General features: G+C 42.7%; 1 protein-coding gene across 4 annotated transcripts in view; it reads right to left on the bottom strand.

The window, feature by feature from the left end:
- Positions 1-22,448, bottom strand: part of MAPKBP1 (mitogen-activated protein kinase binding protein 1) — a 103,945-nt gene that overhangs the window by 15,649 nt on the left and 65,848 nt on the right. For all 4 annotated transcript variants that reach the window (XM_074824170.1, XM_074824172.1, XM_074824173.1 and 1 more), the window contains 14 exons: positions 21,468-21,614; positions 20,363-20,547; positions 20,160-20,251; positions 19,655-19,780; positions 17,864-17,934; positions 17,295-17,416; positions 16,170-16,245; positions 13,504-13,615; positions 12,848-12,911; positions 9,792-9,917; positions 3,422-3,570; positions 2,671-2,720; positions 1,911-2,147; positions 768-937 (listed from right to left, as the gene is read on the bottom strand). In XM_074824170.1, coding sequence (XP_074680271.1) covers positions 768-937; positions 1,911-2,147; positions 2,671-2,720; positions 3,422-3,570; positions 9,792-9,917; positions 12,848-12,911; positions 13,504-13,615; positions 16,170-16,245; positions 17,295-17,416; positions 17,864-17,934; positions 19,655-19,780; positions 20,160-20,251; positions 20,363-20,547; positions 21,468-21,614 — 1,727 coding nt within the window. The remainder of the gene's footprint in view (positions 1-767; positions 938-1,910; positions 2,148-2,670; positions 2,721-3,421; positions 3,571-9,791; positions 9,918-12,847; positions 12,912-13,503; positions 13,616-16,169; positions 16,246-17,294; positions 17,417-17,863; positions 17,935-19,654; positions 19,781-20,159; positions 20,252-20,362; positions 20,548-21,467; positions 21,615-22,448) is intronic.

Below are 22,448 nucleotides of genomic sequence, written 5' to 3'. Positions count from 1 at the left end.
AAACTGGGAGAAACCTAGCAGCTTCAACTGCAAAATCTTGGCATGCACTCTTGCATAAAAGCCTGTCTAAAGCTATCAAGTCCACTCTTTGTGACACAGCAGGAAGAGGCAGATGAAATCAAACAGCTATTAGCATCAGGTTAAGAGAGGAAGGAAGAATAAAATTCAGGGAAGGAAAAAAAATGGAGCATAGAATGAAACAGAAAATTAAATGAGGTAAAACAGAAGAAACAGCAGAGGAAGAAAAAAGGTCTCCACTGTCTCCAGTGTCCTTTTCAATTCCATCTATCTCATGCAAGCCATTCTATTACCCACAAAAGGGTCATCACATACTCCACTTGTTAAATTCTTGCCCAATTAGGTTTGAAATTGTCATAAATAATAGCGTCCTGTCATTTCTTCTGGGCAGCCATTTCACTGCCACATATAAATCACTGTTGGGTGGTTTTCCAGCTTCCAAGTTTTCCCTTGCTTATTTCAACCCAGATAAGGGAGAAAGCAAAAAGGCTGCTCCCAAGTTGTTTATCCAACAAAAAAAAACCCCTTGGAGGAGGCTACTAATGTGCAGTTTCCTCAGAGGAAAGATTATTTTAATGGTGCCTTCTTAGTTCCAGATTCCTTTAGCATCAAGCTGGCATAAAACTCTCAACTAAACATGCCTGGCATCAATCAGGCAGTAAGTCAACTCACCCAAGTTACCACACAAGCTGCAAGCAAACTAAAACAGAAACATCTAAGCCATGCACAGCAGAGAGCTTATTTTTAACCTGCTAGGGTCTGTGGGATGGATTTCATCTTGCTCAGGGTAGATTACACACTCCTCACTCTCAGAAGGTTCCAGTTCCTGAGAGAAAATCCCCTCTTCGCAAGACACAAGCCGAATCACTTGGGGTCGCACACAGGACCGGTTATCTTGGGGAGGTATTGAGCTGCCAACCTGGTTTAAAAATAGAGAAAACTAGATATTACCAGTGGTTTTCCTCAAGTCAGCAAGTGCTGTGCAGAGCTAGAAAGTATGCATTACAGAACAGAATATGATCAGAAATCTGAGATCAGAAAACACAGCATTCCCATGTCTTTACTGTTCTTAACTTACTAAACTTGACAGACTACTGCTGTGGTTTCTTATTTTGCTTCCTGTTTGCAATCCCCTAAAATTCTCTGGTAAAGTACTGGACTCCCTATCCCTCTTTGACCACACATCAGGAGTGTAAGCCATGTGGCAGCAAGTTCTTCCATTACCTTTTATAGACTGATCAGACATAGTTCAGAGAAGTCTGTGGGCCACAGCTGAAAAACATTGATTTACTGCATGCAACAAGCTCAACCCTCTTCTCACTCATGCAGTTATAAAGGAAGGAAAAACTCTAAGGAAGTTAGGCATCAGGACAGACTGTTACTGGAAAACAAGCATTAGCTTTCTGAGGTATGAGCACACATTACTTGCTGTGACCCATCAATACAAAGATTAAGAGAACTTAATAACCTAGCACAGCCCCCAAGTAAGGGCATCATATGAGCCACATTGCTGGGGTACAGTTTCTTGACTCCAGTAGCCACTGAAGAGTGAGCTAACAGGTAACCAGGTACATATCTGTAATTCCGAGCTCAGCTTCTCAGCTTGTTTTTGCCATAAATAATCAAAGAGGTAAAAGGAAACATGAGGTCTTCCCTGTCATTGGAAAGAAACCTTGATCCCACATGGGCTCTGCTATAAGATGGCAGTCACATGTTGCAGGAATACTAACTACAAAAGAGTTATCTAAACAAGTTTCTCAGAAGGCGTTTAGAGCCACCTCTAAAGATATAAGGAATGGCACTGGGTAGTAATAAATGTAGGTAATAATAAACAGAGGCAGGACAGATGCACTCAGAATAGATTCACCTCCTCAGAGTAGTACTGCCCTTACTTTGTTGATGTGCACAGGAAGATCTGCCTGCTCTTCTCTGTCATCCCCATTGCTGTTTTGAGACAGAGAGTCTCGACTTGGAGATCGGGAAACAGAGAAAGACTCCAACTGACGCAAGTCAAGCATGGATTTCACAGTCATCTCTATGTTGCTGGTTGGCTGGGACCATCGCCCACGTTGCCGGGGCATCTTGCTCATTGGTGCCTCCGAGCGCTGGATTGCTGCTATCTCTTTGGCCTGAAGGAAATTGGAAGAAAAACAGTTTTAGAGACTGAGTTCTGCTGATGGCAAAACAGGAGAGAGTACACAAGACCCACAGAAAAACACAATTATGTCCATCTCCATAAAAGCCCCAAAGCTGTCTGTGAGACAGCTTAAAATTCCTCCCTTAATCATAAAGCATCAAGTAAAGACGATACTTTTGTCGCGGCTTCTTGCATAACTAAACATTTAAATGCCTCACTTGAATCCAAGTGTATGATCAGCTTCAGCACCACATGAGATTTAGGCCAGATATGAAGGGGCAAAAGCATAACATCTGATGGAAAGATACTGATATAAAAATCCCAAGCGAAACTGTGCCTTAAACTAGGCTCTTGCCTAGGATCCCCAAATTGTTCTTCACGAAGAGGCTTCTCAATGGTTTCCCCCCCCAGTTACACCTTTCCCACTAGTGCAAATAAAGTTTGTAATCTCCACAGGAATTTCTTTTCCAGTTTCCCTGTGACAACAAATACAATTTGAAGGTTTAGCAACTCACCCTCCTCATTTCCCAATGGGAAAGGCTTCTTGAAAGGGTAAGGTCTGGGTCTGAAAAGGGAAAAAGATACCAAGTTGACATCCTTGGCCAGCAGAGCTTTAAACACCTCTTACCTCACCTTTCCTCAAAGGCAGCATTCCTACACCTTTTGAACCAGCAGACCGCTGCCAACACATGTTTTCCCATAGACTACTGAATCATTATATCAAAATTTTAATGGAGATGTACTATTTTATAGAAGATTTTCACTGACTCAGCAGACCCATTGCAGAACACTTGCCACAGTGTAGTGGCCCACCAAAGGCTTGGAAAAACCCCTGCTGCAATACACTGTAGCATCTGTGGTAAAAATACCTCGAATTAGTAAGGGTAATCTCTACTGTAAGTTTTATCAGATATCTCTAGAATCCTCTGTGAGATATCTTTTGGCTTCTGTGGACTTCTAACAGCTTGTAGACCCAAGCCCAGTACACTAATTCAAAATTTGTTTGGCCAGCTGGAACTAGCAACAAAGTTGGCAATTAAAAAACTGAATTTCTTATCGGAGATCTCTGAAATGTACCTCTCTCTTCAGACGCAGGAATGGGCAACTCCACATTACCCATTGGTGTCGATCCATCTGTTTCTGTCTTGGTTCTTTCTCTTTCTGCCCGTACTCTGTTATCCCTAAGCCAGTGTCTCACATCATCTCCCCACTTCACATTCACGCCATTTTTCTCCATCTCTGCCCATGCCCCTCTCCCATTTATACCTGAGTCTCTCTCGGTGTTGCAGTTGGACTGAATATGGAAAGACTGCAGCCCACGTAACTCATCTTCCTCATTCCCTTCGTCTTCACCATCCTTGTCACTGTCTGATGAGAGTGCAGGCACAGAGGACAGGGCAGAGATGGATTCATGCCTGGGAGGAAGGAATTGGAAGGAGTATTATGATCTGTCTCAAGAACTGCCCACCACCATTTCAATCCTTACACCAGGCAGTTCTCCACCTTATCTCCATCCACACTCAGCAGGCTGCCTCAACTTGCCCAAACAGCCCTCACTCTAGTAAAACCCATCTCTGAGAAACAGGGCAAGGTAAACCCTGCACAAAGGTGTGCAGAGCCTGCCACAGCCATCGTCTTGCATGCGTGGAAGGAAGACAGAAATCAGAACAGAAGTAAACGAGCCTGAGAAAGTCAAGTGGAATGGAACTTGGTCTTCCATTTCAGACCCCGTTAATTGATAAGGTCAGGATGGTAGAGCATATATGAAAGGCAAATATTTTTCCCACCCTTAAGCATTTCCTCTCTGGAACTATTTTACACATCAAAAATGTCATAGATACTCCCTGTATGACAGCAATTGGGTATATGGCAAATTATCACATAAGAGACGGGTTCATATCAAGGACTGCACCATGCAGAACCTGAAGGCACAGCCCACACACCATAAGAGCACTGTGCTGCCTTTCTCAGCCTTCAGGCACAAGGAATAATGTAAAACATATTCTGGGCAGATCTTTAATCAAAGTAGATCAGACAAGTGTTCCCACACAGACCTCAGAGGCACTCCCAGCACAGAATTCCCCAATACCAATCAAGGACACTTACCAACACCAAACTCTATCTTCCATTTTTCTTCTTCCCCTCCCTCGCCCTCCCCCCACTTCAGCCAACAAAACCAAATGAACTAACCCACTCTGGACAATAATTGAACAAATTAAGAATCCCTAAAAAATAAACTTGAGTCGTGCCCACCGCATGGCCCTGAGTTAGAGTGCCAAACTCATCATTAGTGACATTTATAGGATATCACTGGTGGGTGTTGAGTGCCAAGGATTATTCATGAAATAAAAATAGCTCATCCACCAAGTACAGAGCAGACTGGCAAGGGACCAACTTTGCCTGCAGCTGACAGATAACAGGCAATATTGAAACATGATAAGAAGTAGTTAAGGTATTTTAATCTTTTCTCTTCCCATATAGTGGCAGAACATTAATTTCCTTTTTATTAGGAGTGGCTGAGCAAGAATTACCCAACCCTTTCAGATAAGGTTTGAGGTGTTCTGGCAAAAAGAAGAGTGAAACTGACTGTAGTCTGCAGAGTCCTCCAGTGAAACAGCTTCATGTTGGCTGTCTTCAACTACTTTTGACATTTGAGTTTGTCAGTCTCTTCATCTTTTCTACCGTCTCCTTGTCTATCTTGTCATTCTCAGGTTCTTGTGTCTAAGCAGGGGAATCCCAACAAAGTTGAAGCACCACAGTACGTTTGAGGTTATGCCATGTTTCATCCTATGAGGTATATTACATTTATATATGGTAGGCAATATTAAATTTGTATCAGTAACTTTGATAGCATCCTTCTGCTTATATTCATCATGGCTGAGGAGCGCATTGAGGAAGAAGGGTTGGATTATTAAGTATTTTAACATCTAACTGGTTGAATATCTCACTATGATGAGGTGATATGGCAAGGCAAGTTATGTGTTTGCTAAACTCCTGCATGTACTGTCATTGGTGCAAACGGAGAAGGGAGGATTGCTATCAATGTGTTTTATGTTATAAATAGAAAGATGGCCTCTGTCCATCAGATGGTGACTGACAAAATTAGTCAGGGGGAAAAAGTATGTTCCGATATCCTCAAAGCAGCTGAGTAAGGGAATGCAAAACATATTTTGGAAGTCGGATGGGCATTTTTTCATACCTCACAGGAAGTGCCAACCAAATTATGAAGTCACATGTGTTTGACACAAATGCAAGGTTACCTTGTATTATCCCAGCAAAAATTCATGCCCCCCTTCCACATCCTCCTTTTTACAACTCAAATATGCTTTTCAAACTCAGTCCTGTGACTTGAAGGAAGATAAATGAATGGGGTTTTCAAAAGGATCTTAGGCCCACTGACTTGAAGCTGAGATACTGCTGAAAATGAAACCTAGGTTCACAAGGTCTTGAGTGTTTTAACTATTGTGATTATCCAAGTCAATCCCTCAATTCGGATTTCATTACCTTCTCCTGCCTTCCTCTATGTACTTTGGATTTTCATCTAAGACCCTCTGTTGCAGACATCTCCTCAACACTCTTCCTCAGTTCTTGCTCATGCTTAGATGAAAGTCAGAGTAATGTAGTGTCAGGTTTCAAGCACAGGAGCTGCTTCCAAATAAGCATCACATGAAAGCATTTTGAAAGCGAAGGAGAAAGACTTCTGGGTTTTGCTGAATTCCTGCTGAAAGCAGGTTCAGCCAAACTCCAACAAAGCATCATTATACCAGAATAAATGTTTCAGAGTAGCTATCCCAGAATAGCATCTACAGACATGTCCAATTCTCATGATACATGTGACTCACTTAGAGCAAGGCTTTTAATTGTCCTTGCTCTTGTCTTCTTCCTTTGCTGAGGAACTATCCCATTCTAGTACCATGCCTGGATCTTGTTCCGTACACACGGGCAGGGTCAACTGCACTTCAGCTCCTAGTTTCTGATGGGTCTGCCAGTACGGGGTCAATGGTAGGGAAGGCCCTTCAGTTAGAAAGTATTCAGGACACATATATAGACTTAGAAGTGCCACATGTCTTTATGGAGTTCTAGTATTAAGACATCTGATATTAGGTACTCTGTATTCTTTTGCATGTCCTGAATTCAACCCTTCTTTCTTTTCTTAAAACAAAACAAACCAGACAAGAATGGCAACTATCCATTTAAAGAGGTATGTCGTCAGCATTCCTACTCTGATCTTGTGCTACTTAAATCCTCAGCTTTAGGGGCACATTTATGAAACTCTAACATCCTATGTGGTAGGGATCACTAGCAGATTGCCCCCACCCAAGTGCCTAAGGGCTTTTAAAAGAAAGTTACCCTGCTTCTCCCCACAAAAAGATCACAGTGCTGCTGACTTCAGAGTTTCCCTGATGTTGTAATTGCAGTAGTTCAGCAGAGACTCAGGCACCACTTCTGATCTGGCATCAAAAGCCTGCCCCATTCTGAGCCCTGGAAACTGCACAGCTTTCCTGGACTGGACCAAAGCCTCACTGAGAATTTGATAAGGAGCACTTCTTTCCAAATATATCTGGCAGCACACAGTACTTCTTCAGCATACATATATAAGTTTTAGACAATTTGATTTGGATAACATTTCTATCTCCTGCTATTTATACTAGAGCTTCAATGAAAGTCACAGGAAAAGTGACTTTTAAAATTAAAAAAAAAAAATCTCAGCTAAAACATGACTATAAGCCCTGCGAACATTCCACAGTAAAATCAATTTAAAACTTCCCTTCCAAAAATTTGAGACAAGCTTTTCTAAACAGTAAATGCATACTTGGATCAAAATCAAAACCCTATTAAAAAAGGCCTTTACATGGTTCCTTCTCTGAAAATACAAATGCCTCAAAACCAAGATGTTCCAGCAATATCAGCTCAGTACAAGTTTTATTATTCCAAACAATCAAAGTTCCTCATGTTCAGCAGATGAGAGAAAAGCACACATTTGCAATTATCACAACCAGAGGCAGAACTGAAAGGCTCTCAGGGGCACGCACTATGGAGAACTGTGGGTCATACACGTCAGATTAGTTCCAAAATAATCCAATGTCCCATAGAGGTGAGTCAGAGAAATCCTTCAGAGGAGAAACTTTAGTCTTTCTAGAAGTTTTTGGAGGGACTGAAAAGGCTGGGACTCTTCAGTTTGGAGAGAAGATTGGATGGAGAGAAGTTATGATAAAGATTTACAAAACCATGGGGACTACAGATAGCTGGATGCAGAATGATAGTTCACCAAAGCTCACAATATTCAGAAGCAGGGAGCTTTCAACAAACCTAGCAGGAGTGTGGTTTAACAGAGACAAAGAAAGCCCTTCTTTCCACAAAGAGCAGTGAACTCCAGGAACCTGTCACCAAAGGAGGTTGCAGAGGCAGACAATATTACAAAGTTCAAAAAGGATTTCTAAAAATGCAGTGGACAATGGGTCCATGACCAAATACTAAAGGGAACAGGTAGAGATGTACCTCCAAACATCCCTGATGAGCATAAAGCAAATGGACCACAAAGGTTCATACAGCAAGGCTCACAGTGTCTCACTAAATAGCATCTTCTACTGTCACAGGCAGAATACTGTGCTTCATGGAGCACTGGTTTGACCCAGAAAGGCATCTTCTGTGTGTTTACACTCCAAATGTTATTCATCTGGGCCAGTCCCTGCCCTGCCAGTTGCAGCTGGGTAGAGACAGCACTGTCCTGAATTGGAAACCTTCAGCTCTCCACTGCCTCCTCAGATCAGTTTCGTTTCCCCAGTATTATTTTGATTATTCATGCTGTCATACACTCATACTACAGAACTAGCAGAATGCATTATTTCCCCCACGGAATTCTAGCAATACTCTTCTAGAGAAGATCTAGTAGAACAAATGACATATCACCAGGAAGGGAGCCGCCTTATACTACCGTGAGTCCTTCTGAGACAACAGTTTTACACCACAAGGTGCAACGCAACTCTCCACTGCAACCTACAAAGACAGACTTTGGAAACACAACCAGAACAGGCACAGGGCATCTAGGAAACCCATCTTACTCAAGTTCATTAGTTTTCCTTCTCCCACCTCAGTAATGCTGGTCCAATAGGCTCTTCCTCCATATTCAGTCTCAATCCAAAATGCTCTGGAGTTATGTCTTTGCTGATCTCCAGTGACCACAGCGGTCGATCAAAACTGAAAACAAGCTTTCAAAGCTGACCAAAGTAGTAGATTCCAGGCTTGCACAGAGGTTACCAAACAAGTTTAATAAAGTTCTGGGCTTGGCGTGGTGCAAACACCGCCCTTCAGCAAGCGTCTGTGACGGAAACAAGTATCACCTAATGCGGAAGAGGACTGGGATTATCTGTCACAGGCTGAGCTTCGGTAGGGTAAGGCTGCAGCTGCTGGAATAATGGAGAGTCTGCTATAAAAAGCACATTGCTTGACAGCTCCAGAATTTTGGCTAGAAAAAAGGTTTCCTGAGTTCTCCCAGCATCATTACCAAAAGCACTTATTAGACAAGACTCGTTTCAAGAATGAGCAGATCAAGACTTTCCCAAATGAAACTATGCAGACAGACTTGTTTCAACATTACTTGTTCCCAAAGGGAGTGGGAAGGTCCTTGCGATACTCAACACAACAACCAGTGTGGTAAGTTCTCCAATGCTTTGGCACTTTTATATCCAGAACTCAGTTTGTAGTTATTTGGAGGAGAAAAATTGTGGGACATAGCATCAAAAATCTGTTTATCCTTTTTTTCCCCACTTTGATCCCATATCAGTTCAGTCAGGGCTCTCTCCTGCATTGTTTACAGTCAAATTAGTCTCAGCTACTTACTAACTACAGAGAAACCAAATACATTACACTAATAATCCACAATCCCCTGTCACTCTTGTTCCGTTTAAAAACAGGGTCTGTGTTTAAGCACCACTTTTTAAAGAAAGGTCACCAGATAAATTTAGATCTATTCAGTTTGTAAGCTGTGGTAGTCTGTTTTTAGGTATGTTGTTTACCGAGCAAAAAAGAAAAATATGATTTAGCTGCCAAGAACTTTTCCCATGGAAATTATTTTTATATTTATTATGTATATTATTTTTAGGTGACCTTTTTCAAAGCCTCAGGAAAATAGTTAACAAAGAAACAGCATAACTGTAGGGACTCCTTCAGAATTACGATCAACATGGCAAAGTCACACAGCTCACAGGTATACTTCAGTACTGACACTGCAGAAAACAGCCTTTAAACTGCATTCAGCCTAGATCCGAAGAACTTTATTCATAAAGAAGCAAATCCCTTCCTGGTGGGATGCTGTGTACCAGCCTCAGTATTGCTAGGTTAGCTGCTTATCAAAGTTTCTGATCACATCATTAAACCCAATTAAGATCCAAGGGGCATTGCATACACATTGTAATCAGCGAAGCAACAGTAAGTCTGTCTGGAAGATCACAGTCAGGCTTCTATATCCAAAGAAGGGGGCCACAAAAACCATGGCAAATCCAACAGAAGAATAAGAGAACTTTTGGAAGACACTATCAGTGAAGACAGCAGAAACCTTACAGTTGAATCCCAGTGCCACACTTTTCACCTTAAACCCTACAAAGTCAGCCACCTCTTCTCAGTCTACTCTGCTCACCTCATGAGTCCAGCTGTCTTGTGTGGAGGAGACTTTTCCGCCTGCTTCCCTCTCTGCTTCATGTCAGACAGTCGCTGACGCATGTTGATGGTCATCTCTGAGCTCAGACGCCAGATGAAGATACAGCTGAAAAAAAGAAAAGGTGAGGCTGGGGTCAAGTCTCAGTTCAGTTTATTATCAATTCCCTCTGCAGAGGCAAACAAGAGCCCTTCTGTCTGTGGCAGGGGACATGCAGAAAGAGCTTCACAGAAACTCAATCCCATCACAAGGGTAAAACCTGCCTGGCAAAGGCTCCCTGTGGGCGAGAGCAACTGCAGAGGTATTTGCATAGACTCATCTCTGATCCTATACCTTGATTTGGCTATCTGACCAGCTACTGAAGGAAATGCCATAACAAGTTCCTCCATGGTCAGCAGGGTAAGTGGAGCCTACAGATGTCCTTTGCATCCTCTAACAGTGGCTAAGCTGCAGCCTCTGATTGCAACTACCCCACAGGCAAGGCCTTCCTAATGCCCACTATCCCATGCAGTCTCTGTGGTGGAATAATAGTTAAGCTTATGTGGCAGTACTTTTTGCAGTCAGGCTGCTCCTAATATTTTACTTGTGCTCCCTCCAGGAAACTTCTAAGGAATTCAGTCAAATTTGGTCAATGGATGTTTGAGAGAGGGAAACAAACAGTGTGACCTCATTGGTCTCACTTTCTTCAGAAATATGACCAAAAAAAAAAATTTAAAAAAATTCCTCATCACATTAGAGAATACTGTATCTCATCTTCAGCTACCAGAAAGTAAATAACCAGCTTTTTTTTTTTAAATTTAACCTCAGTGCTAACTAATTCTTTCCATCTCACCCATCTTTCTTGTCTAGCTGGGTGTATTTACACTGATGTAGAAACAGAGGTGGTGCTTTTGCTATCACTTATAAAACCCTGCATTCTCCTTTGGAATCCAAAGAGGATTTAATCCAGTTCTTCAAGACCCATCAGTGCCACCATACTCATGGGTTACTCCAATTCACAAAGGAGTTTTCAATAAGAGGCTTTCCCCTCTTCCTTGCCAGTCTGTAAAAATTCATTTGCTCTGCCATTTTGAATAATGAGCATGAACTCTGGTCTCCCTGACCTGAAGCAAATGCCGAAAGAGCCAGGAGCCTGAATGCCTGCATCTTCGTCATTTTCTTCACCTCATAAGAAGACATTTTAAAAGGTTTTTATTTCCATACCACACAGATAGAAAACAGAAATCCCACTTTGCAGATTGTGAAGGTTTTAATGAAAAACTTAAAAGTTTCCCTCTTGCCCCCAGTGCCACTGCCTTTGTGACAAAGCTCAGGAGCATCACTCCCAGCTACTGAAGTCACACACAGATGCTTCCCATCAACAGTGAACATGCTGTCATCCTCCCGCCCCAGCTTTTCAGCCAGGAGAAAGTGGTGAGGCACTGCATCTGGAAACTATGGCAACCCAGGGCAGCCAGCTGCTTCCCCTCAAGCAGCAGCTCTCTCCAATGTAACAGCAACCATGATCTGCTGCTGAGAAAATACCGAAAAGCAGGAAACAAAATTCAGAAAGCAAATCTGGCTTGTTCGTTTATCCCACCCCCACAGCTATCAAACCTAGAGATATGCAGCAAACACTATGAACTTGTAAATACATTTGCATTCAACACAAAGCTCTACAGAAGCATGCTCCCACATACCCCTTTTGCTGCTTTTTTTTCCCCTTGCGGTACTTTTCTCACATGGGTCTCCCAGTCCTCATGCCCTTCCCCATCTCTGTTTTTCTTTCTATTCTCAGTTTTATTCTTTGCACACGCTGCTGTGTGTGAACAGACTATTTTCCCTGTTCTCCTTTGAAAAACATGCTTTCTTATCTCCTTACAGCAAAGTTCTTCATTAATCCTTTCTTCACTTCTCATCCACCTTCTCCACATCCTTAGTGAACAAAATGATCCTTTTGCTCATGGAAGTGGTCAACAAAGGAACATTGCACTAAATCACAAGGATCACTGGGGACCTCAAACCTTCCATGTTTCTGGAATTTATCAGAAATCCACAACAAAAGGACTCTCTTCTGCAACTTTTCCCCTCATCTATTTACACACATGAAAGGCAAAGTAAGAGGAAAAATAAATTATTTTCTTTTTACTGAAAGACAGAAATAACCAACTGATGCGATTTAAGGTGATATATTGTACGTTCTGTAACAACTCAACCTCTAAAACTCTTCTTCTGGTTCAATTGTGTTTTATTAATAGAAAAGAGAAAGAAAGAGAGACAATCTGGGTTGCTCTGTTCTTGAAATAGCACTCCAGGAACCATCTTTCTCAAAGTAAAAATTCTATTTGGTTCAGCTGATTTAAGCATTCACTGATTCCAGAAGTAATGTGTCCACTCACCTCTACAATCATCATATTAGGCATATATTCTCCTTTTCCCCTTGGGCTCAGTCTGGTGATTACTTAAGCTTTTGGTGAGCTGATTTTGCTCACTAAATCAGCAGAAAACTCAGCTGGGGGCGACGGTGCTGATGTAGTGACCTGAATCAGCTTAATGAGGCGGCAGCCACACCACAGCTGACTTAGGTGCGTGGGAAGAGAACCATATGGACAGAAGCAAAAAGTGGGGACAGGCCTGTCCCTTTTGCTGCTAGACAGGCTCATTCACCTGGTGAAACCTCACCAGCAGGAGTACTGTAGGACAAAGTTTTGGCAACACTAGTCAGAATATCACAAGCTGTCTTACATTACAGACCTGAAAGGCTGGTAAGGAAACAGGCCACATCCCTGACTCCTTTCCAGCAGGGAACAGTACCTACACTCAGAAAACCACAAGGGAAGTACTTCACATAGGCGTCTGATTCCATAGAAGGATAATATAAGCTCTGTGAGCTTTGCCAACAGCACACACTTAGGATTCAGAAAGCTGTGAGGTTTATTTGGAATTCATAAAACATCCCTCATTAAAAAAAATAAAATATCTACCTTCCTTCAGGACACACATTAAATCCAGTGTGAGATGGCATGAGCTGATATCACAAACAAGAAAATCCCTCTTACCTGTCACCAGAAACAGAGATCAGATGCTTGCAGTCATTACTGAATTTCATCCCGGTTACAATCTCTGTGTGAAATAAAGCACAAGAAAAAAAAAAAGCCTTCCCTGAATTATTCCAGTGGGCAGAAGAGATCATTAGCCAGATAGCCTATCTGTGCTCAGTAACCCAAATTCTGATTAAAGCCAATACACTTCACAGATCAATATGCCCCAGTTACCATAACCATTTACGAGAGAATCTAGGCTTGACATGGAAAGGGTATCCCCCGGCAAAATAAGCGCTAAAACTGAAGTCTCTTTTTGCCTATAATAGAATAGCCCCTGCATGGTAGGAACTGAGGGTATATCACAATGAAACTTAATATATGCTGAAAATACACAGACTACCTTATAGGCTATTAGAAGAACTGTGTAAACAAATACATGGCCTGACAGGCCTGTGTGTGCTTATGTTTTACAATACAAAATGCGTCTGAAAAAAGTTGAAATTGCAATGAAATAAGCTATTACAACTTCATCCAACTGCAACCTACTCCAGAATACCTAATGGGTAAACTTTGGTGAGGAGAAACCTTCAAGAAAGCTTTGACTAGTATCAGACCCTACTATATAGTCATCAGCAGAAAAAAATGCATTTCCAGAAGCTTACACGCCTTACCTGAGTGTCCATACATGGTTGCAACACACTCGCCAGAATAGAAATCAAAGATGGAGAGGTTCTTGTCAGAACAACTGGTTGCAATATAAAGACCAGAGGGATCCGTTTGCACCTGGTTTAGGAGATAAGTGCAAAGATCTGGTGAGAAAGTGCCTCCAAACTGCATGAAAATGGTCCAGAATACCCAAAGGAGTTGTAGTCAGCAGAATAAAATGCAAGTAGCTCCCGCAGAACTCCAGCTGAGTACCAGGCTAACCAACATGTCAGGACAAATCTCCAACCTGACTAAACTGTTAAAACTATCTCCAACATAATCAGAGACTAAAGGCACTTAATGCCTTCATGACTGTGAAGGGACCACCACCAATGTACAGACTTATACCTCTCTCTCCTACCTCCTTTTAATCACTGGGGTCTTACTTTCTTCTATCTTAAAATCAAAACAAACCAAACCACCACTGCTCCCTCAAAAAAAAAAAAAAAAAATCAGGGAAGACAGAGTTAAATGAAATATTAAAAGACTCCAGTCTTGAGGAGAAAAACCAAAAAAGAACTCAACACTGCCAAGAAATTGTCTTTGATAATGATGCTGTCAAATCTTCAGCATTTGCAACTCCCATTTTTGGGTTTTGGTTGTTGCTTTTTTTTCCATATACACGCACTTGTTGCTTTATCTTGGATCAGATATAAAACCCTCTCCAAATGCCTCACTAGGTCTAAGGCAGCACTACACAGCAAACACACCTGCTGTCACCAAATGTCCTGCTTTGTCCTTTGCAGAACATTAAGAAACTGAGAGTGAAAACATCTGGATTTTGAGGGAGACGTGGTATTTAAATAATGATAACTTTTTTTTGGTTATGTTTATTTTGTTGCTGTATCTTTTGCTTCCAGTGTCACTCTTTGGGTTCTATTTGTTAAACTGCAATGTACATTATGATCTCAGAACAACATGCCAAGAGAGTTTAAATTCCAGAGACAACCATAATCCCTTGGCTACATAATGGTTCTAGAAATGAACAAAGCAACATTAAAAATAATTGAGATTCCCCACTTGAGCTACACAGGGGAAAAAAAAACTAACCAAAACAAAACAAAAACCAGAACATAAAGGATATTAAAAAAAGAAATCCAACTCCCAGCAACATTTCATGGCTTGTGGTCTGAGAAAGACATAAACAAGCACCTGAGCTTACCAGCAATTAAAGTGTAGCATCAATTTTTATTTTCATTACTCAGGCTTATAAAAACCTTTGTAGGAATTATAATAGGCAAAGAGAAAGAAAAGTTATCTTTCTCTGTCAAACAGAAGAGGTGACACTGAACAAAGCTCATTGCTTTCCTCTCCCTTTTACCCCGTTGTTTACACCCATCAGTAATAGTCTAGACTAGACTATTTCAGTTGTAAGGGACCTACAATGATCATCTAGTCCAACTGCCTGACCACTTCAGGGCTGACCAAGTTAAAGCACGGTATTAAGGGCATTGTCCAAATGCCTCTTAAATGCTGACACGCTTGAGGCATCGACCACCACTCTAGGAAGCCTGTTCCAATGTTTGGCCACCCTTTTGGTGAAGAAATGCTTCCTAATGTCCAGTCCAAACCTTTGAACCATTCCCGTGTGTCCTACCACTGGATCCCAGGGAGAAGAGCTCAAGCACCTCCTGCTCCACTTCCCCTCCTCAGGAGGCTGTAGAGAGCTGTGAGGTCACCCCTCAGCCTCCTTTTCTCCCAGCTAGACAAGCCCAAAGTCCTTAGCCGCGCCTCATAGGACATTCCTTCCAGCCCTTAATAACACTGCTGGCCTGTGCACCTGAACAGAAATATTTGGTTTAAAAAGTAGAAAAATTATCAGTGAAAACAAATACAATGAAGAAGCTTGCTTGGCAACTTAACTTGAGAGATATTTTGATTGTGTCAATTGGTCTTCCCCCTTTAAAGACAAGAAAGCAATTCTTCCACATCCCAATGTGTTGGCATCACTCTTAACACTGAATCTTGAACAAGCTGGTTTACCAGAGGAAGCCCAGGAGAGTATGGCTCAGAAGCAGGCATGCTGCCCTACCCCAAGGCCTGGACGCACTCAGCACGTGGGAAACACGAACAGACACTCTCTAAGCAGTACCAGGCTTGTCCAGCACTCCAAGACCCAAAGAATATGGGCTTTTCAGGGCAGATGTTACTTAATTTCATCAACTCATAGAGAGTTTCACTTGTATTTGTCCTCTGGAAACCATGAATTTCTCAAACATTGATCAACAGGCAGCTCCACCTTAAAAATCCTAACAAAAACAGTCAAGAAAGCCAGAATGAACTCTCTGGAGCAGGAAGTAAAGGATTAAAGTAAATGGACTAAATCATCTCCTGACAGAAATTGGTACAGTTCTACTTGCTTTTACAGAATGGGCCCCTGCCTCACTTCAAAAACAGGACGGAGAGAGAAGCTATACATCGACTTCAGCATTCATTGGCTCTTTTCCTGTTTTAGCCTGATGGAACCCAAATACATTACCAGCCCTTAAGGGTGGAGGTAGGAGGAAGCAGCAGCAGGATAAGGGACAAAGTATGCAGCAAGGAAAAAAAAAAATTACTGTGTTCAGATTTGTATTTAATTTTCTTAGCCCTGAGCTGGAAGAAAAGGGAAGAAAGAAAGAAAACAGCTTACTTTAATGAGGGTGCCATCTTCACCTTGGGATCCCTTGTAAAGCTTCTTCTGCTTCCCACTGCTTATGTTGAAAACCCTGAGGGGGACGACATAAGGCAACATCAATCATTTTGCCCAGGTACTGCTCTGTGGCTCTTGTCACGAGAACCTTTTCTCTTTCTGCTCCTCATTCCTTGTATCTCACAAGGAACAGGAAGTGGAGGAAGGATCTCTATGAACTATAACCAACAATCATTTCAATGGTTCAAGAAACAACCTCAAAAGTAACGTACAGGCCCAAGACTGAATGGAATGATATCAAGCAGATTATCCAAATTAAAAATGAGGCTTGATTTTCAAGCCAATAATCAAAAACAAGTATAGCATCATAGCACTGAAGGAGAGATCAAATGGGAGGGAGAAAACCTTGCCATGCCTTGTAATGGCTAAAGGTTATGGAGCGGGAAAGGCTCTTAATAAGCTCCAGTCAGCCCGCCCTGCTATAAAAATACCTGTGGCTCCCTCATACTAAAGGAAAGGGTTAAGAGAGCAAGATCCTTTATTTACATTAGAATATAAAACCAAATGACATTCAGTAGTGGCATTTAGCTATAACCAAAACTCAGCATCTCACCCAGATACAACAGGAGGAGACACACAACAACAGAGAGTCTCCTTTGCTTTCAAGGTAGAAGCAGACAGATTGGAGAAATGGATAAAAAGGGAGCAGAGAACAGATTCCACTTGTCCAAAGACAGTCACGCCTAGCTCAGTTTTAGGTTCCTACAGTCCCAGATAATGCACAGGACCTCACAGCTTCTCACTAGACTAACCTTTAAAAGCAAAAATTACCACAGTGCAAAAGTTCTTGCCCCACAGCTCAATGATGTGCCAAGGAAGACACACTTGCTCTCCCAGTAGAAAGGCTCTGCTCTGCAGAGCAACCCAGTGAGAAGCCAGGAGTCCCACAGGCATTTGCATATATCCACAGCTTTTTATCAGCAAGGGGAAAGGCAGAGTTCAACCTCACAGAGTGTCTGAAAATGCTATATCAAAGAACCTAGAGGAACAATGATGAAGATGGGGCTGCCTTGGCCAACTCACTTACGATGGCAAAAATATTTTCAAGACAAGAAGTAAACAAACCTGATGTTGCGATCCTGGCATCCAATGGCCGCATATTTCCAGCTGGGGTCCACATCCATGTCATACAGAGTGGTCTTTCGAACAATGTGATGTGTTCGGGTAAACTGAACCCCTTCTCCTGTCTAAGCATATGGGTAAAGACTGTGTCAAAATCAAGTAGTCAACCCATTATTAGCAATTCTAAATATGGATGAGTCTTCTCACACAGCCAGCACAAACCAGCCCTTTCCACTAACCAGGTCTGCTGGGAGCAGCTGGGACTGGAGGCACAATGAACTCTTCCCTCCAGCCCATACTTTCACCACTCCTCACAACAGCCCTAGCAGCGGAAGAAAAGCAGATCTCCTAACAGTTCTCTACTTTGCATCTTGCTGAGAGGTCAGGCTGGGAGCATCTGCATGCTTCACAGAACTAGTTCTCCAAACGTAATCTCTTGCATTGAGCCAGTGGGAGACACTGAGGCTGAAATAGCAACAAGCTCATACAGAAACTCTGATATCATTCTTTAAAGTAGTTTCTTTCTGGAGAGATTATTAAAAAAAGGGCACAAAACACTGTAATAAGGTTACCTTCTGTGCAGTGCGGAAATAGATGCTCTTGTCTGCCCCACAGCTTATCATTCGCACTTTCCCATCATTGGCTGGAACAAAAAGGCAGAAACAGATCAAAAGATAAACACAGATAAGAGGTAGAGGAAATGTTTCAATTTATACCACTGCTCATTTATTCCAGTCCTGATTAGCTAAGACTGACTCCTACCTAAGGATGTTGCAGCAAAACAGAAGCCCTCTCTCAGGGACAGCATTCGATAATGCTCAGAGCGGATGAGGCCTTAACACAGAGGCTTTACACAACAGATTAGGATGTAATGCTGTCTTCTCCCTCAACAGTACACTCACGTGCTTATTGTCTATTGTCTATTGCACACTGTGGCAACATGACAAGTTCACACTCAGTATGAGCTGGAAACAGGCAACAGGCACTTTTCAGTCCTCAGTCAGTCACATGTTTCTTACTGCCCTTTCTTACTGCAGGGTCAGGCTTCCCTCCTTCCCTTCGCACCCTTCTGTAACCAAACTGCTCCTTCAGCGAAGCAACACCTGATAAAACTCCAGGTAATGAAAATGGATCTAATATCACACAAGTCCACTTGAACTACATCCACTTCGAGCACGACTGCACTTAGCTCACAAAGTAGCACAAAGGCCTTTGCTGCCAGACCTTCAGTGTGGTTCCCTCACCTCCCTAGGAGTTCAGCTGGCTGCATTCAAGGCCAGCTCACTGATAAGACAGACCTGTCAGAGAAAATTTTGCCAGCATTGGAGCTCCTTGAGAAAAACCCTGAAAAAGCCTCATAGCACCTTCAGGGAGCTTCTGCTATGAAGCTTCATCAAGGTCCCTTCACTTGGGAGCTACATTCAAGCTTAGGTTCTCATCCTTGATCCTCAACTGAGCTACACTGCAGCAGCATTGCAGCCACACCTGTGCCTGGCCACATACCCTACTGATCTGAATCCTGACCCTGACCCATGGACTCAGCTTCCTGATTTGAACTTGAACCTGCCTTGCTGCTCTGGGCTTGCCTGGCAGGCATTGAACTGTGGCTGACCCTGCTCACTGTCTCCAGGCTGATTCTGACCTTGAATTGCTGACTTCTTATCACTGTGGATTTCTCTGGTGATCTGGGCTACTGGCTGGATCTAGTTACTGTCACTGGACTTGATCTGTTCCACCTCGTTCAGGTACTGTGGGACTTTCCCGTTGCCACCTTTGCCTGCCTTCCTGTCACCTTTGGCTACTGGCCTCCCCTGGCAGAGCAGCCAACTCTTGTTCCCTGACAACAGCACGATACACCGCACTGATGTCTGACCATCAGTAGTAACTGAGTGCCCGGGATGCAATGTGCTCCATTACCATGAATGCAAAGTCTTACACTGGTTTGCAATGACAAATTTACTTGTGACTAATTAATCCCAAAATGTTTTTTGTGGGTTTGGGGATTTTTTTGGAGCATGACTGTTCCACAGTTCTCATTAAGAACAGTGTGTAGCCATCTGACATCAGTTAAAGGGAGTAAATCATTACAGAAACCAACTTTCCAAAGAAATGCTGAGGACTTCAATCAGGAGAGGTTTTCTGAGTGGGGAGGAAGGAGAGGAGTAAAAAAAATAAAAGGGAAAAGAAGGCAAGTATCATCAAATATCACCGTCTGTTAGGACTGCAGCTACAGAAGACAAAAAAGCAGCTGCAGCTTCAGCCTGGCCTAACCCAGTGTTTAAGCAGTTAAAATTACTTTACAGCCACAATGGGACAACAGCAGTGCTCAAATTCAACTTTGGAAGGAGAACATGATTTTCTACCTGCAAACTTCACAGCAGTGATGGAAGAAGAATGTTCATCCAGGGTCTGCTGCAGGCTGTAGTCTTTTCCAGCATCCAAGACATGAATCAATCTATCCCGACTGGCTGAGGCTAAGAGCTTTAAGCCTGTCAGAAAGTTAAAAAGAGTGCAAGATCATTACTAAAGAGTCATTTACTCTTTCAGTCACTATTTTAAAACAGCTTCTCAAGTCATCTTAGGGGCAAAACATTATACTGTAGCTAACTGCATGGATGGACGCAAAGGAACAGCCCTGGATTTCATACTATAGTAACAGAACGAGTTTCAATCTCAACCTACAATATTCCAAGGAAAAGTACAAGACAGCTTTTTTTGAAGTCTGACTCTACTGGCCCAACGCTACACGCCTGCTCTGAAATCCAGGAGTAGCTCACCTCTGAAAGTTCTGACATACCATGGCTGGACATTCTGACTTGCTCAACACGACATTCATATGCAAAAGGCAAGAAGCTCACTTGCATTTACCTGTGTCGGGTTTGGAGTACTCCAGACATAGGATCTCAGAGTCATGGGCTTCCACCTTCAGCATTTCCCTCAGAGACTGCAACTCATATATCCTAAGACACAACATGGCTGATTTCAGTGTGTTTAATAAAATTAGCAAGATCTGGGTTTGATTCTCACACCTGCCCCACCCACAAGCTGCACAAGAAGTTCTATGAGATTACCTGAGAGTGCCTATCCTGTCCCCCGAGGCCAGGTGCTCCCCACTGGGACTCACACAGACAGTGCGTATCCCCACCTTCGTATCCATCATTTGTGCGTCAGCTTTGTCTGCACTTCCTGCTGAGTTGTAATCAGTGTCCAGAAGTACCTGAGTGTTGTCATCTACATAGATGATTTTCATCAAGTCCTGGGGATATAATACACCCGGAAAGAGTAACTAGTTACAAAATATTAAAGTGAAGCATCTGCCTTAGAAACTGGGCTCCTGGCCAATATATACACTTCATTGGCAGTACTGCTGTAATTGGTGGGATCCTTTAGCTAGGAGCAAGCACTCAGCCCCTTCATATTGTAGGATGAAAGCTTCACAGCTGTGTCTCATGATCACCCTTTGCAAAAGATTCCCCTTCAAGCTAGAAACTAACAGCATCTCACACACACAGACAAGCTCTGGGATAAGCAATGACAATGTAGTAGGAGGAATCTGAAAGACTTCTAGGGATCATCCAACTCAGCCCATGCCTTTTGAGAACTGACAGAAAAAAGCAAGAGCTACTTCCACCATGAGCAGATTGCTGAGAACGGGCAGGTCAGGGCTGCTGTGCCCATGGATCTTCCAACACAACTGAGAACGGAAGCAAATATCCATAAGTAATCACTGTTCTGTATAAGTATCCTCTCTCTTCTACAGATGAAGTGAGTGTAAACTGTTTCTCATTCAATTCTCCCAAAGCTCTGCCTCATTTAATGCACCTTTTCCAAACAAATCTTAAAGTGGTTACACATTACAAGATGGTGAAAAAGAGAAACAGCTCTCCTAAAGCATATGGCATGAGCCATTTTGGAAGAGACTGAGCTTGATGAATTCTTGGGTGGTTTATGGAAAAAGCAACAGTCCCCAGGACCATCTCAGACAAACTGTCTTCCCACCTGATACTCCCTTCACCTTTCTTCAGGTTCATATGTTTTACCAGACTTGTGCTCTGTTTACAGAGAAGCTTGTGTTGACTCAGCAGTCCAAAGAAGTTTGGGCCTTAACTTGGGAATACCTGTGTGTGAGGAAGACAACCCCCAGGGTAAGGAGGTGATCAAAACCTAGGATCTTACATTGCTGAGGATGTTGCGGTGCAGGGCTGCGCCGTGAATGTTGGAGCTCTCGGTGTTCCACAGACGAATGGTGTTGTCAGAGGAGCAGGTGATGAAGGAACCAGGTGGAAGACATGACTGATTGTTGTCCTTCACCTCCGGATACATCTAAGGGCAGGTAAAATCAATCCCTGAATGAGACTGCCTGGCACCTGACATCCTAGACACTGGTAGCAAGTTTCAAAACAAATTGAGATAAAAGAGCTGTCCTCTCTGTTTTGTAAAGGCAAGAGCCAGGCAGTTCTCCTAATGAAAACGTGTTTGCAGACCAGAGTTTCATATTCACTTCAAACAAACGCTCACTGAGCTTTCCTGAAACTAGAACATCTCCTTAAGAAGCATGCAACAAGCCAGCATTCTTTGTTTTTAAGAGTTCAAAGAGAGCACCTCAAAGACCACGCCACAACAACCATGCAACAACCACCTTGCACTGTTGTTTGCAGCTTTCAACCTCTACTGATTTCTAATCCCGAAGGAAAGGGTGAGATGCAATTAAATGACAACAAAAAGAGACCTCAAGTTCTTCTCACTTTCCTTCCACTTCCTCCTTTCCTGACCACTGTCGGACATATTTCAACATATTAACAATTACATTGTTTCCATATCTCCTTTCCTTCCCTCTGAGGGAAAGCCAGCTAGACAGACTGGAAGATGACAGCCACTTGAGAGGCTAATTCCAGATGTCCTGGTAAATAGGTTAAGAAGCATCAGAGCTGAGATCTTATCACTTGTTTCATTCCTTTGGAGCACTTGCTCACCACAGACCTCAAACAATTTCTTTTGAGGTCAGCAGTAAACTCTTGTGCATTTTGTGAAAGGAGCCCTTGCATTCAGCTTTCTCCAGTTCTGCTCCTTCTCCCACCTCTCACCTTTTAATGGTGAAATTTTTTTTTTCCAGTAACACACTGGGTCAGCCATTGCAGTGCAGCCAAAGAACTGTTC

The sequence above is a fragment of the Strix aluco genome, chromosome 4 (genome assembly GCF_031877795.1).
Source record: "Strix aluco isolate bStrAlu1 chromosome 4, bStrAlu1.hap1, whole genome shotgun sequence".
NCBI classification, from domain to species: domain Eukaryota; kingdom Metazoa; phylum Chordata; class Aves; order Strigiformes; family Strigidae; genus Strix; species Strix aluco.
Note: the sequence above shows the minus strand (reverse complement) of the source record. Positions and strands in the feature narration are given on the sequence as shown.